At 39.1% G+C, this 14,396-nt stretch overlaps 1 protein-coding gene across 1 annotated transcript; it reads left to right on the forward strand.

The window, feature by feature from the left end:
• The first annotated feature begins 60 nt into the window (after positions 1 to 60).
• Positions 61 to 13,298, forward strand: LOC146470026 (exostosin-2-like). Its single transcript, XM_085122124.1, has 15 exons — positions 61 to 809; positions 1,850 to 2,056; positions 2,781 to 2,964; positions 3,630 to 3,701; positions 3,881 to 3,948; positions 5,637 to 5,730; positions 5,891 to 5,998; positions 7,283 to 7,324; positions 7,413 to 7,553; positions 7,735 to 7,777; positions 8,071 to 8,140; positions 9,011 to 9,107; positions 9,697 to 9,840; positions 10,489 to 10,617; positions 11,761 to 13,298. The coding sequence occupies exons 1-15, from the start codon at positions 331 to 333 to the stop codon at positions 11,977 to 11,979; spliced, it is 2,097 nt and encodes a 698-aa protein (XP_084978250.1). The 5' UTR covers positions 61 to 330; the 3' UTR covers positions 11,980 to 13,298.
• Positions 13,299 to 14,396: the final 1,098 nt, after the last annotated feature.

Here is a 14,396-nt window from a genome sequence, read left to right on the forward strand (position 1 = left end):
GCGATTACGTCGTTGTATAAGTATCCGCATATTGTCCTCTAGATCTCATTCACTTTTTACGAAAACAGGAAGATCAGACTCACAACTTGACATTTTTTGTTAAAATTTTGGTGCAGTGTATTTCTTACCACAAGAGAAATCTTGACCACTGCGATACTTTTTCGTCCTATTATGGATGACAACAGAACTTCACCGCCACGTACGCATGATACGGCCTTCTGAAAAGCAGACTAGTGTCAAAAATGCGTGGCGAAGTGTGTTGTCTTGGTATTGATGACACCTTTATTTGGGCTTGAAGCTTCAGTTTAAGGAAATTTTTGAACTTTCAAGATGAGATTGCAGACGAAAAGTGTTTTTCTAGTCGGTCTCCTTTTTTCCGGTGTTGTTATTTTCTTTGCTTTGGAGTTGTGGTCGATTCTTCCCTTCTCCAACGACGAATCTGAAGTCAAATCGCCTTTGGACAACGGATTAGCCGAAGCACTGGTGAAGGCGAAGGGACCGCTTCCCAAAAGGAGGGACCTGAAATGCCTGATGCACAGCTGCTTTGATATTTTTCGGTGTGCAGTGAACGAAAACAAACTTATCTCTGTGTATGTTTACCGAAACACCCGTTTCTTGGATGATAGAGGACACGTTGTCAACAAAGCAATGTCTCAAGAATATTTTGAACTTCTCAACGCCATAGTGAAGAGTGAATACTACACGTCTGATTGGAATAGTGCTTGTATTATAATTCCTTCAGTAGATACCTTGAACCAGAATGGTCAAGATCTCGAGGGGATTGCCAGAATTCTTGCAGGACTGCCAAGGTAAATTACTAACATTTACAAATACATGTAGATGTTGACATAATTTGCATAAAAGTGACAAATAGTTGTGCTTTTACCCGGGGTATCCTGTCAAACTCTTTGAAAACCAAACATTCAGCTAGGTTCACTACTTTAACAAAATTGAAGAAATATATCAAAACGAGGGTGAGCTTCATCAGGGATTCCAAACGCCCTTGTGCTTGTATGGTTTCAAGGTGTTTTGAGCATAGAGTCCAATTTTTTTTTACATGATATTTTGCAGATTAAATCACTCTGACGAAGGGCTAGCACTTGAAGCATGAGCACTCAAATCTCTGTGGTGGCCTTTATTTATCAGCTCTTAAGAATAAAAATTAGCAATAAGAGTTTTGCACAATGTTTCAATGTCACCATGACATCATTTTCAAGTGACAAAAATAAGTTCAAACAGTCTAATGTATGCGGTGAGAGGTGTGAGGTGATTAAGCATTTACATTTGTCTAAACAAATAGTTTTGCATGGATGGAATCCAATTGCTTGTTCAGGTTAGGTTTCTTCTTCGTTATGAACAACATTTCATAAATCAAACAGTGCAGTTTTCCATTGCATTTCTTAGAACGAAAAAATTACTGGTAAGGTCATTGACGGTATTAATGCAATGATCACTCCTTATATGCTTTCCAATTGCTGAAAACCTGTGTTACAATACGCTGATGTAAAATTAATGCCGGCTAGTAATTATTAGCTAACATACTCTGCATCACACAGATCACATTGATAATTATACACCACGCATTGTTGCAGAGTATGTTGGCAATACTAGCCTTCAACTTTTCCGTGCATTTTTATGAGCGTTTTTAGGGTTTTTGCATGCCGAGAGTTATGGTTAAATGCACCAGTCACCATCTTTTTCGGTATGGTGGATTAAACAAGGGCTTGGAATATAATGTTTGTTAGTTGTTTTATTTTTTAAAACAGCAATAAGCATTCCATTCCATTGTGTCTATGGTGATTAATGTGGCATTTATTTGCAAGCTCACAACTGGTGAATCTATTTGTAGTTGGAGAGATGGTGGAAAAAATCATTTGCTATTCAACATGCTGCCTGGTGGGCCCCCTGATTACAACTCATCACTGGATGTTGCAACTGATAAAGCTATCTTGGCTGGTGGCGGCTTTGCTACATGGAGCTATAGAACTGGATATGATGTCAGTATTCCTGTGTACAATGCACTGACAAAGAAAAAAGTTCACTTGCCCCTAAAAAGGTACAATGCCAAAAGTGATCCGTAGTATTGTAGTAAGTATGTAGTAAGTCGTGAATAAATATCATGACTACAGGATGAGTGTCGCACTGTTATTAAAAAGAATATGGCCCCAGAAAAACAAAACAAAAGTAAGTCTTATGTTTGTTGTTATTTAGTCATTTTCAATTTGAGTTTCCCATCATCTTCATTATTGTTGCTGGCTGCCAGCTGTAACCAGTCACCAGCTGTTATTATGATAGAGGATTTTTTTCAGTCAGTAAATGACACAGGCCAACTTTGGAAAAGGAAATTATCTGAGTTCTCCTAACAGGAGTTGTATGCCTTTACAACTTCCAGTTCAGGCCCCAGTTGTTCAAAGGCCGGATAACTTTATCCCGCTGGATAAGGCACCATTCAGGGTCTAAAATATACTTCAAGTTAAGCGCTGTCCAAGGTTTTGGTACGCTACAAACTTAACTGTAGTTGGAGTATGCATATTCACTTGTACAAGAGGAAATACTGAAATATTTGCATAGATTGAAACTGTCGGATAGTGACTTATCCACAGAATAAAGTTATCCGGCCTTTGAACAACTGGAGCCAGATGCTCAGATACTTGTCCTAGTCTAATCCACTATATCAATTTCACTTTGTAAAGCTGGCTCTGATTGACCTCATGATCTTATGTATCACAGACCTGCAAACAATCCAAGAATTCACTATGTGCATTCTCTTGTTTCTGCAGGTCAAATGAGTGGACGTTTGTGTCTTCCCAGGCAAACATGAACCATATGTTCATGAGGCAGTTAGAGGATATTGAAAGGGAAAACTCTGGCTTCCTGATTCTACAGCGGTGCCCTGAAGACTCAGACAATATACACAAGAGGTGTAAGGGCAAGGTGTCCTATCAATATCCAGATATTTTGCAGGTTGGAAGATGCTTGTCTCCTTGTAAATTTATTTTTACATTAATTTGACATTATCCACCTCCAATTTGACATTATCTACCTTTTCTCGTAACCAACCATGACCACTTTTTAAAGTGATTATAATATTGTTCACTGTTTTTAACCTCTTGTAAGCAATCACTTGACACATGGTCTGATCTCCATGTTGGCTGTATGTACTACACTACTCAGAGTTTGTGAGGAACATTTAGTGACAACCTAGCACTGCTCGTATTGTAACTAGGAGAATATATGCAATAAATTTCCTTCAAATAGTAGATGTGTCAGACCTGTTCCTGGAAGAGACCCCTTCTGGTTTTTCTCGTAAGCGACCACTACGCGAACACTCTGCCTGATGACTTTCTGTGCCACATGGCATAAGAGGGTTTACTGTCAACTCTCACCTTGCGGACACCTCGCTATTACAGACAGCAGCTAAATCCCCAGCAAAATAAATTACAGACATTTGACTGAAATAAATTCCTGCTATTATGGACTCTCGCTATTAAGGACACAAACTCAAGGTCCCGAAGGTGTCTGCAATAAAGGGAGTTGACTGGATTCATTGAGAGATACATGTTGATATTGAGCGTTACAGGCTACATGCATGTAGTCAAGATGTAAACATTCTTCCCTGTACCATCCAGCATGCCACTTTCTGCCTGGTTATTCGTGGAGTCAGGTTGGGACAATCAACGCTGCTGGATGCATTGATGATGGTAAGAAAAATGACAACAACAATGTATTAATAATTAATAAAATTATTTTATTTTTTCGTAAATTAAATTGAGTGGTCAATGATTATTTATTCAGTGAAGTGATAGCTGCAAATATTGAGTTTTGACCTTTGAAACTGACATGTGCGTGAAGTTAACTCAGTCTTTAATTTTGCTTCTAGGGGTGCATTCCTGTTGTTGTCAGCAATGATTATATTTTACCATTCTCTGAAGTGTTAGATTGGAAAAGGTAGGCAAAAACTGTTTACAGAAGAAGCCTGCTAACTCAACCAGGGAAACAAAAAATAGTTTGAGTTGGTGGGGGTTGGTGCTGAATTTCAAGTATCCAATGTGATTTATCGTTCTTTCACAAAAAATTCACAAGTCACTTTGCTGCATAAGAGGTGACCCTTTTAAAAGTACTTTTAGTTTGGGAATTTTAGCCAACATTTTAAGAACATATTAAGGACAAACCAAAGGCTGTGATCTAGTTAAGGACATTTCCATACAGTGTTCATTACAATCACGTTATCAATAGATCTAAATATTTCAATACATTAATCAGGTACAGGTGTATGCTATAGCTTTTTGAGGTTTGCCGATCAACCTTTTTAAGGTGGCTTACTACAGTTTTAATGGAGTATAAGTGCACAACTTTTAACTCTTTTAAAAAAGGTTCCAAGCTGTTTTTCTCTTCACTATTTACTGTTTGCTTACTAGGTCTTTTACGATTCTATGTGAAATTTGAACAATTAAACGTCAACAAATAGCCAAAATGAGCGACCGAGTATCCAGTGAGAGACTGGGCACTAGTAGGTTAAGTCATGTTTTTCTCAAATTCTACCCGTATGACCCCACCTGAAAATTTCAGGAATAAGAAATTGGGTCTGATTTAACATTCAACCGTGAAAATTTCATCATAAGTTGTACGGTAAGTTTTCGAGCAATCCTCGATCAAAGACAGGTTTTTACAACCTCGGACGAGAATAGAATTGCGCACGCCCTTTATTTAAGCGCGCGCTCATGTAACGCCATGTATCGCGTGCGAGAAAGGTACCGTAAATTAGAGCTCTTTTACCGAATGTTTATCAAACTTTGTTGCCATATTTTTTTGGCCCTAGGCTTGATTACATGTTTGAACGGAGTTTTGAACCTTTTGCTACATATACCAAAGAGATTTGACGCCTTTCAAGTGCTGAAGTGGTTTTTGTTACTTCTTGAGGTTACTTGCGTCATTTTTGCACGCGCGACAAATACTGACGTGTGGCAGGCTATCATAGCGCGCGCTACTAAGTCTCAGAAAAACTGTAGTAAGCCACCTTAAACCATAGTTCGAGTTGTGGGGGTAAATTTGAGCCAGGGGAAAGTAAAATAAGCTTGAGTTAGCGAGGACTTTGAGTTAACTGAGGTTGAGTTAGCAGGTTTCTAAACTATATTAATTTTCTGAAAATGTCATTGGCAGAGTATTAAGGAAGGTGCCTACTAATACTGAAGTATTTCTGCATGGTTTATGACTATGGGAAAAGTAGATCTTTGCAAGGACTATGCAAATCCAAAAAGAAAAATTGGGGGTACCCATGCATTTTTAGAGATAAATAAACAGCAATTTATTATTCTTAAAAGCAGTAAAATACAGAGCAATGTATGTTTTTTTTTTTTCAAATTGAAGCTTTATTATCTCTGAAAAATGTATGGTTTTCCCCAATTTTCTTTTTGGATGCCATTAAAGCACTTGCTAAGTTCTGCTTTCCCTGAATAGTTTTAAACCACACAAAAATATCCCTGTATTAGTAGGCACCACCCATAGGAAACCTGAGTATCATGAGATGCACAGAGGGTATGTGCAGTAACAATAGTAGGCACCGTCCTTAAATTATGTAAATGTTAATAGTGCTGGCACACTTATTCAACAAAAAATGTTCATTTCTAAAATCGTAGGGCTGCAGTTCGTGTTGTTGAAAGTGAGATCAAGCGCATCCCAGCCATTCTGAAGGAAATATCAGCCAGTCAAATCACAGACATGAGAAGACAGGTATACAAATATTATGCAAGGATCATACCCTGGCGAGCAGGGTGCAGTACTCGTTGTGTCATTGTTTATTTATTTACTAGTTATTTATTTGTTTTTAGCATGGATGGAACAGAAGCTTTTCTTTCTAAAATGTAACCGTTATTACATTTTTTTTTTCTAGGGGAAACTGTTCTGGGACAGGTACTTCAGTTCCATGGGAAAGATTGGACTTACTACATTAAGAATTCTAAATGACAGAGTATACCACTACGCAGCTTGGCAATATGAAGTAAGGAGTTTTGTTAATAACAGAGTGGTTGTGAATCATACAGTATTTTTTACCGAAACAGTTCAGTTTCACACACTGTATGTTGCCGCTATGCCCACATTGAAGTAGGTGTTTTTGTTATAATTTGTTGACTTTCAATTGCTACGGTAGCTTTTCTGTAGTCTGTTTATTGTGATTGTGTGGGTGACATCAGTCCTGAAAAGGAATGTTTGAACAATGACTGGTGTTTTGACAGCCTCAGTGAAAGTCTTAATAGAAGAAAGATCCTTGCAGTTAGTACGCAACTTAAGCAATTTCGAAAAGAAAGCCTGAAAAAAGTTCAGGCTCGAACGGGATTTGAACCCATGACCTCTGCAATACCGGTGCAGTACTCTATACCAACTGATCTATCAAGCCAACTGGGAGCTGGTCATATTGTGAGTTCGTAATATACCCATGAAGGATGAATAAATGAATATGAATATATTAAACATCATATATTGAACTGCAGTTAAAAGATTAAATAGAAGAAAGAGCCTTATAGAGCACTGCACCAGCATTGCAGAGGTCATGGGTTCGAGTCTTGTTCAAGCCTGAATTTTTTTCAGGCTTTCTTTTCACAACTGCTTAAGTTGCATACTTACTGTAAGGATATTTCTTCTATTTAATCTTTCATCTGCAGTTCAAAATATGATTTTTCATATATTCATATTTATTTAAGTGAAAGTCATAGCTAAAGTAAAAAATAACTCCAGGGCTGAGTTGCTCAAAGCATGGTTAGCGCTAACCATTGCTTAAGAGGTATTAAAACCTATAGGTTGTTATGGTATTTAACCCGGGTTAGCGCTAACCATGCTTCAAGCAACTGGGCCCAGGGTTATAAAACAATCCCTTTGACATTCACTGCAGTGTGATTGAGTCCTGACCCAGGGTTGAAGATTTTTGAAAGGGCTATTTAGCTTAAAATTAGCTTTCAGTAACATTTTTTCAATAAGGGATATGAAAACTTTGGTAACTTTTAATTGTGGATTAGCGTTCATCAGCTTTCAAACAACAAGGCTCTGGTGTTTCCCACTGTGTAATTTCCTTGGACAGTGCACTTACTCCATATTGTCTTTTTCCACCCATATAAGCAAACAAAAGAACGGGGGTGGGGGTTTCTGACTTATGCTCGATCCTGGATGGAGTATTTACTGCAGAAATACTACTAGTTACTTCCTGGTCTAAAAACTGTCAAATGGCCCACTTCGCTTGGAATGATGTACATTTTTATTTTATTTGATCCAACTTTCTCCTATTTTTCAGGATTGGAATGCTCCTTTTGTTACTTCCAAAGAAACAGAAACAGTGAGTCCAAACATAACTATCATGTCAGATATTTATCCACACTGGTCTTACAAAATCTGACAAACAATTCTGTGGTATTTTTCAACAGGCTACTCTCGTACCACCTTTGTTTTTTCCGCTGCGTCCTTACACCAATCAAGGCTTTACTGCTGTAGTTCTGTGTTATGACCGAGTGGACACCATGTTTAAAGTCATCACAAAGATTGCTGATACTCCCAGCTTGACAAAAGTAAGGTCACAAGAGTGCTTTTTGTTCAGCGCAAAGTTGGATGATTTCTTTTTAAGTTGATTTATCCAGTTAAGTTTATTTATGTGTAGGCTGATTCATTTTGAGTTTCTTTACCAGAAAAATTAAAGAAAATTATTATGATTATCATGATAATTGAACTCGTTTTTACTTCGTCTTGCAGATTGTTGTTGTGTGGAACAATGTGAATAAAGCTCCGCCATCAGGTAAATGCAAAATCTTCTGGTATTTTATCTGGCTGGTATATAATATTATTTATATTTATATGTAAGATTTGCCATGATATTTAAAAAGTAAATGAACAATGCAGTTGATCTCTTTAATAAGGACACCAAAGGGATAAAGGTGAGTGCATTTGAGCACAGTTAATTTGTAGTCGATTTTTTACTGCTTACTTTACACTTGACTTCTGGCCTCATGCCTACTACACCTGTTATGCTACCCAGTAAATTGCAGTCTGTTGGTATTGTTTTTAATTAACCACGCTCCCTCGATATAGTATCCAAGTGGCCGAAACTGTCCAAGCCTGTCAAAGTGGTGAGAACTAGAGAAAACAAGCTGAGTAACAGGTAATGAAAGCATTCTAACACAGACTTTCTCTACGCCATAAGAAGTCGACTTGCGGCAAGTCCATCTAAAATACCGAGTTCTTTTTATATCAGTGCATGATTCGCCTGTTCTCTAAAAATGCCTACAGACATTACTGGAACCGATTAAATCAATGTTTGAATCGAAGAACTAACGAAGTACTCGTTTGTATACCGGTAGGAATTTCACCAAAAAGGGACTATTTCGCCATATTTTTGGTTACTTCCCGACCACATGAGCAATTCGAGCAATTTTAATCAATGACCAAATCATGGGGGTGCCTCCTTGTACAAGCCTTTGGCTTTCTGAGGTCTTCTCACCACTCACTGTTTTTTGGAACTTTCTATATTATTTATTTTATGAAACTGTTCTTGTTCGACTCTCATTGTAACTACTGTAATCTTACGTATGAGGTGGTGGTGTAAATAAATAAATAAATAAATAAATAAATAAATAAATAAATAAATAAATAAGTAAATAAATAAATAAATAGAGGTTCCTACAAATTTTGTTAAAAGTGAAGACAGAATTAAATGAGAAGAAAGGAGACAGATAACAGAAAAGAAAACAAAAACAAAAAGAAATATCAAGAAGAGCAACACTTTCAAACTTTGAACCCTTGGTCAAAACTCGTTGATTGGTTCTTGCTACTTACCGCTTGTGTTTCTGGACTAATCAAATCACCTAAGCAAAGAAAACAAGAACCAATAAACGAGTTTGAGTTGTTGGTCATTCGTCAATTTCTTTAGCGCATGTTGGCATCAGCTCATTAGGATATCTCCACTTCGTAATCTTCTCTCAAGACAACTGAGAGGATTGATATTTGCTAAAACGCCTCTGTTACTTGGCAGGTTTTTCCCGTACAAGGAAGTGGAAACAGAAGCCATTCTTGCCATAGATGACGACATTCTAATGCTCACCCCAGATGAACTGGAGTTTGGATTCCAGGTACCGTAACAGATTTAGACTGAAAAAATTTCCATTTGGGAAAAGATGGAAGACCGAACAGCAGCACAATAAAGTACTTTTCAATAGCTTTTATTTAAATGGTCACACTTCAGGATTTCGTCCGGTCCCACCCTTTACAGCATAAAGGAGCAAAGTGCTGCTCAGTATCTTTAGATCTTTATATGCATGAAAGCTAAGAAGTTCATCCACATACTTAAAATTTAGCCGTAAAACTCTACCTTTCAAAAGGTCTATTTTCACTGTATTCTTATAACCTATAGTCTCCTTCGCAGCCGCATTGCGTGACGAGCCCAAACCACGGCTGCGAAAGAGACCATGAACCTGCAGCCGCATTATCAGTTTTAGGGCTGGAACATTGTTCTGTTGTTCGTTCTTTTGTCCTCTGAACCAACCATGCAAGAGGTTGCAAACGGTGTAGGTCGCCCCAAATTTAGAACCAACATGTGTACAGCGTAATAAACAGCACCGAAAAGGTGGAACTCAACGTCTAAATTCAGTGTGGCTATACATCTGCTTGCGAGTTACTTTAAGAGAAACTATGTTAAATACCGTTTGTTTTGTGTACCAGGCCTGGCGGGAGTTTCCTGACCGTCTGGTTGGATTCCCGGGTCGTGTTCACACCAATCAGAACATCAGTTCACGGTTTAAATACGAATCAGAGTGGACTAACAGTGTCTCCATGGTGCTAACGGGATGCGCTTTTCATCACAAGGTGAGTCTTCCCAGTGCTTTGTTTTTGCTGTTATTGGAGGTATTTAGACAAAGTCTTCTTTCGACGGAGAGGGGATAAATACTATTCATCATTAAAACTCGGAGCAAACACATGCAAATAAGCCAAAACTGAAAAATTTGGAGAAAAACTTTGTCTTGCTTTTATTTACCAACACCTCACACTGATCTCCAACGTTATAGATCTTCCTGACTTCTCCTTTATTTAAGTGTCAATGTATTTAGCGCAGAGCAGTAATTGGGGACGCTTTCCAGATCGAATTGGAATTTAGAGTGTTGGTTTTTGAGGAGAGGGGAAAACCGGAGTACCCGGAGAAAACCTCTCATAGCAAGGACAAGTCAACCAACAACAAACTCAACCCACATATGACGCCGAGTCCGGGAATCGAAACCGGGCAACATTGGTGGGAGGCGAGTGCTCTCACCACTGCGCCTTCCGTACTTCCCACTAAACTCCTTAATTTGGGTGTAGAAATTTTGCGAGTTATCAAAACGTTTTGAACAAAATGTTTAATTCCTTAACATAAACTTAATCATGATTTACAAGAACATTACTCACGTTTGCTGCAACTGTTATAAGCTGTTGAGTCTACAAACTTATGTACTTGATGTGTTGTTTTTCTCGGCTTAGTATTTCAGTCATCTGTTCACTTACATGATGCCTTCTTACATCCGCGACTGGGTTGATAAACACATGAACTGTGAAGACATTGCCATGAACTTCATGGTCGCTAACTACACTGGCAAGGCACCGATAAAGGTAATGTTTTATCCACAACGGGTTAAATCGGTAATGCTTCCGAATCTACATTCAAGGACAAAAGGCTTGGGACAGCTTCTCATTTACGCTATTTGCCTGCTATAGAAACATTTATGCACCAAATAAAACCGCTACCTGCCCCACTTTTTCGGACAACCTTTGTCGAGACAGCTGTATGTAACATAGTCTGCGTGCACACGTCTCCCAGAGCCTTCATTAAGGGCTGTAACCCGTAACACCTGTTACGGCTGAATACCCTTGAAAGAACCTTGATGTTATGGCTGATCTTGATGGTTGAAGGGTTATTTTACTCAGAAATTAACAACACTGTTACGGGTGAGAAGCTTAATGCAACATGTGGCCGAAAACTTAATGACAGCCCTGTCTCCTATTACCTCAACCTCATTCCCAGGGAGCTCCCTCTGGGGTGGGGAGATGCAAGACCCTGAAAACGAGTTGCTATTTCCCTGAGCTCCAAGAAGATTGGAGACGTCTACGAGCAGGCTAATTGTAACATTGTCCCAAGCCCCTTTGTCCATCATTGTAGACTTGCCTCAAGGCAAGTCGCGGCTCATCAGCGATGAGTTGCAAAAAAAGAGCGGGTAAGTCGCAGAAGTTACGCCCGCAAATACCGACTTTGGGAAGGTCTGTTTCGAATGTTGATTTAGTCAACCCCTCTTAAAGAGACTCAAATTACCTTTCTGAACTAGAATGTTATTAGCTATGTAGTTATCTACTGCCCAAAATCAAGTTCTGAAGGCAAGTAGCGGGTCACCAGTAAACAACAAAAAACAAAATTGTATTTACCCCAGAGTCTAGAAAAAGCATTTGCAATGTAGCACAGAAATAGTAGGGGTATTGGCAACCTGAAATAACCTTAGAGTGACGACTTGCAAAAAACAAACGAGTAAGGGGCAAGAGGTTATGCAAAAACTGAATTTTGGAAAGTCCGCTATATTCGCAAATGACCTTTCCGAAGTAGAATTTATTAGTTGTGTAGTTATCTACTGCAAAAAATCAAGTTCCGAAGCCAAGTCTCGGATATATTAGCGACGACTTGCAAAAAAACAAGCGAGTAAGTCGCGAGTAAGTCGCGATATTCATCAATGTTTCCTGTATTTTTGTCTAATTTCCCGTACACAGGTAACACCCAGGAAGCGATTCCGCTGCCCGGATTGTGCTACTGAATCCTTGTGGGCGGACCCGAGTCATTTTGTGGAGCGATCAGAGTGTCTGAACGAGTTTGTCAGAGCTTACGGCCACATGCCACTAGAGACAGTGGAGTTCAGAGCCGATCCACTTCTGTTTGGGGAGAAGCTCCCGGACAAAGTGAAAATGTACAAAGATATAGGAAGCATATAGGAAGAGCTTGTAAATAATTTCCAATGCAATGTGGATAGTATGATCACTAAAGATTTGACACCAAAACACAACTGATAAATCACAACATAAACTGTATTCATATTTTCATAATGGGCGCCCTATTTTTGTCTCACAGACGAAGTCGTTAGTGTAACCTGAAGAACGTCGAGGGCCTTTTTAAAGGGGCAGAGTTTGCTGTATTTTAATCAAAGCTACTCAAATATTTAACATGGAAACTTTTTTCTAACACGAAACTGTTCGTAGAGCATCGGGTAGCCTCCTACGCAGACGTTCTAGGGGGTTCGTCAAGCGTTCCTGCCTTCGTGGGGCAATTTTTTCAAGTTGTGATCCATTTCCATCCAAGCCATCCGCAGTAAAAGCTAACAAATACTAGCTTATGAATACTCATAGGGTCATTGTTAACAATACTGAACCGCTATTTTATGTATTTCGGTATTCAAAGGCACACTAAGAATCGGCGACACTGCCCCCTTAAATAATAGTCGTTCAAAAAGTAATCATTATTGCGCCTCTCGGGTTAAATCTTGTTGAAGACGCTCGTGTATGCTGGTGTTCAACAATGGTTGCTTTGATGCCCAGGTTTTATGACAGAGAAATTGTAAGACAAGGGAGGATTTGATAAGGGCTGTATAGTTTCTTATCAAAAAGTGAAAGTGCCAACAGTCCTTTTTGACGTTAGTTACTTAGCTGTTTCCAGTTGCTGAAAAGAAGGAGAAAGCGACGGGGAGGGGGAAGGGGAGGGGTTGGACAATTATGAATATAGTATTATAGTCTCCACACACTTGTTTACTAGCCTGCGCCGCAGACCGTCTGCGGCGGTATTTACCGGCTGGTGATTCCGTCTGCAGCGCAGGCTATTGTTTACTTGACAGCACAAATAAAGGAATGAACGAGTTTCGTGGAGGTAACAATTTGAAGACACAGGAAAGAGATGGGAGGGTAAGACGACTAGGAGTAGATTCGGAAACTTCTGAATCAGGCTACCTTAGTTTCCATTATTCCAGTCCACATTCCCGATTTTTTTTTCCTTCATAAGGGCAAACTTTCACTTATTTATGGAATGGTTATTTCCTGTATACATTTCAATTCTCGCGAGCCTTGATAAAAAGGGTATTTAGTAGCATCAGTAATTTTGTATACTGTGTTATCATGCATTTTAACTCATACAACTGTGTCTTTTAACTTTGATTGCAAAGAAATTCACTTATAGATAACGCCCTTATTGGCAAAATACAATAATAAGCTAGATTTTAGGTTTTAAAATATTTATAAATTAAAAAAGGGATTTTTTAAAATTGCGTTATGCTGTGTCTCCTGGGCTATTTCCTGACCTAGACAAATGTCTTGTTCTCAGCAATAGCGTTTCTGTTAGCCGTTTGTCATCAAAATTGTTCTATTTATCATGTGTCTTAGTTGATGTGGAGGCCGCTGAGACCAGGCGATTCTAGATTTTTATCTCCTTCGTCTGTTTTTAGTATCTTATACGACGGTGCTTCCCGATAAAGAGATTTTTTTGTCCAGTTTATTGAAATTGGAACAAAGGAAAGAAAATTGGGGTTAAACAAAACAATCAGAGATGTCATCATCATCATCAGCAGCAGCAGCAGCAGCAAACTCCACTGCAATCAGTGACGAGCTTTCTCAACGCCTTCCGGTCTTTTACCATGATCAGAGATAATAAAGTAACAATTATTCCAAAAGGCGTTAAAATACATAATGTATGGCTCTTTTCCAAATTGAAGCTTGATAGGTCTCTAAAAAAAGCATAGTTACCCCAATTTTCTGTTTGAACTTCCATAGCCCTGGCTAAGATCTTCAGTGTTTCCGCACAATTATTAGCCTCCCTCGCAGACGCTCCTTTTGGCTCGCCAGGCAATCTTTCCTCGTTGAAGAGAAAAGATTGTGTGACAAGCCAAAAAAGCGTCTAAGATGGAGGCTCTATAATCATAAACCGCGCAAAAATCTCCCAAATGAATAAGTAGGCACCACCTCCTGAGATACGCTGAAGCAAAAGAGGTGGGACTTGCCATGTCGTTAAAACGCATTTAAAACGCGTTCGAAACGCGTTTCAAATGCGTTTCAAAAGCGTTCCATGCGCGTTTAAAATGCGCCTAGAACGCGTTATAAACGCGTTTTAAGCGCGTTTTGAACGCGTCGTGAACGCGTTTTAAACGCGTATGGAACGCATTTCGAACGCGTTTTAGAAACGTTCATAACGCGTTCAAAACGCGTCTAAAACGCGTTCGAAACGCGTTCCGTACGCATTTAAAACGCGTTCACAACGCGTTCAAAACGCGCTTAAAACGTGTTCATAACGCGTTCTAAGCGCGCTTTAAACGCGTATGGAACGCGTTTTAAACGCATTTGAAATGCGTTTCGAACGCGTTTTGAACGCG

The sequence above is a fragment of the Pavona decussata genome, unplaced genomic scaffold (genome assembly GCF_977016875.1).
Source record: "Pavona decussata unplaced genomic scaffold, jaPavDecu1.1 SCAFFOLD_114, whole genome shotgun sequence".
In the NCBI taxonomy this organism is placed as follows: Eukaryota; Metazoa; Cnidaria; class Anthozoa; order Scleractinia; family Agariciidae; genus Pavona; species Pavona decussata.

Coding starts and splice junctions, on each gene's coding strand:
- LOC146470026 (XM_085122124.1), top strand. CDS start 331: ATGAGATTGCAGACGAAAAGTGTTTTTCTAGTCGGTCTCCTTTTTTCC. Junction 5,731..5,890: donor TCACAGACATGAGAAGACAG/GTATACAAATAT, acceptor TTTTTTTTCTAG/GGGAAACTGTTCTGGGACAG. Junction 7,554..7,734: donor ATACTCCCAGCTTGACAAAA/GTAAGGTCACAA, acceptor TTCGTCTTGCAG/ATTGTTGTTGTGTGGAACAA.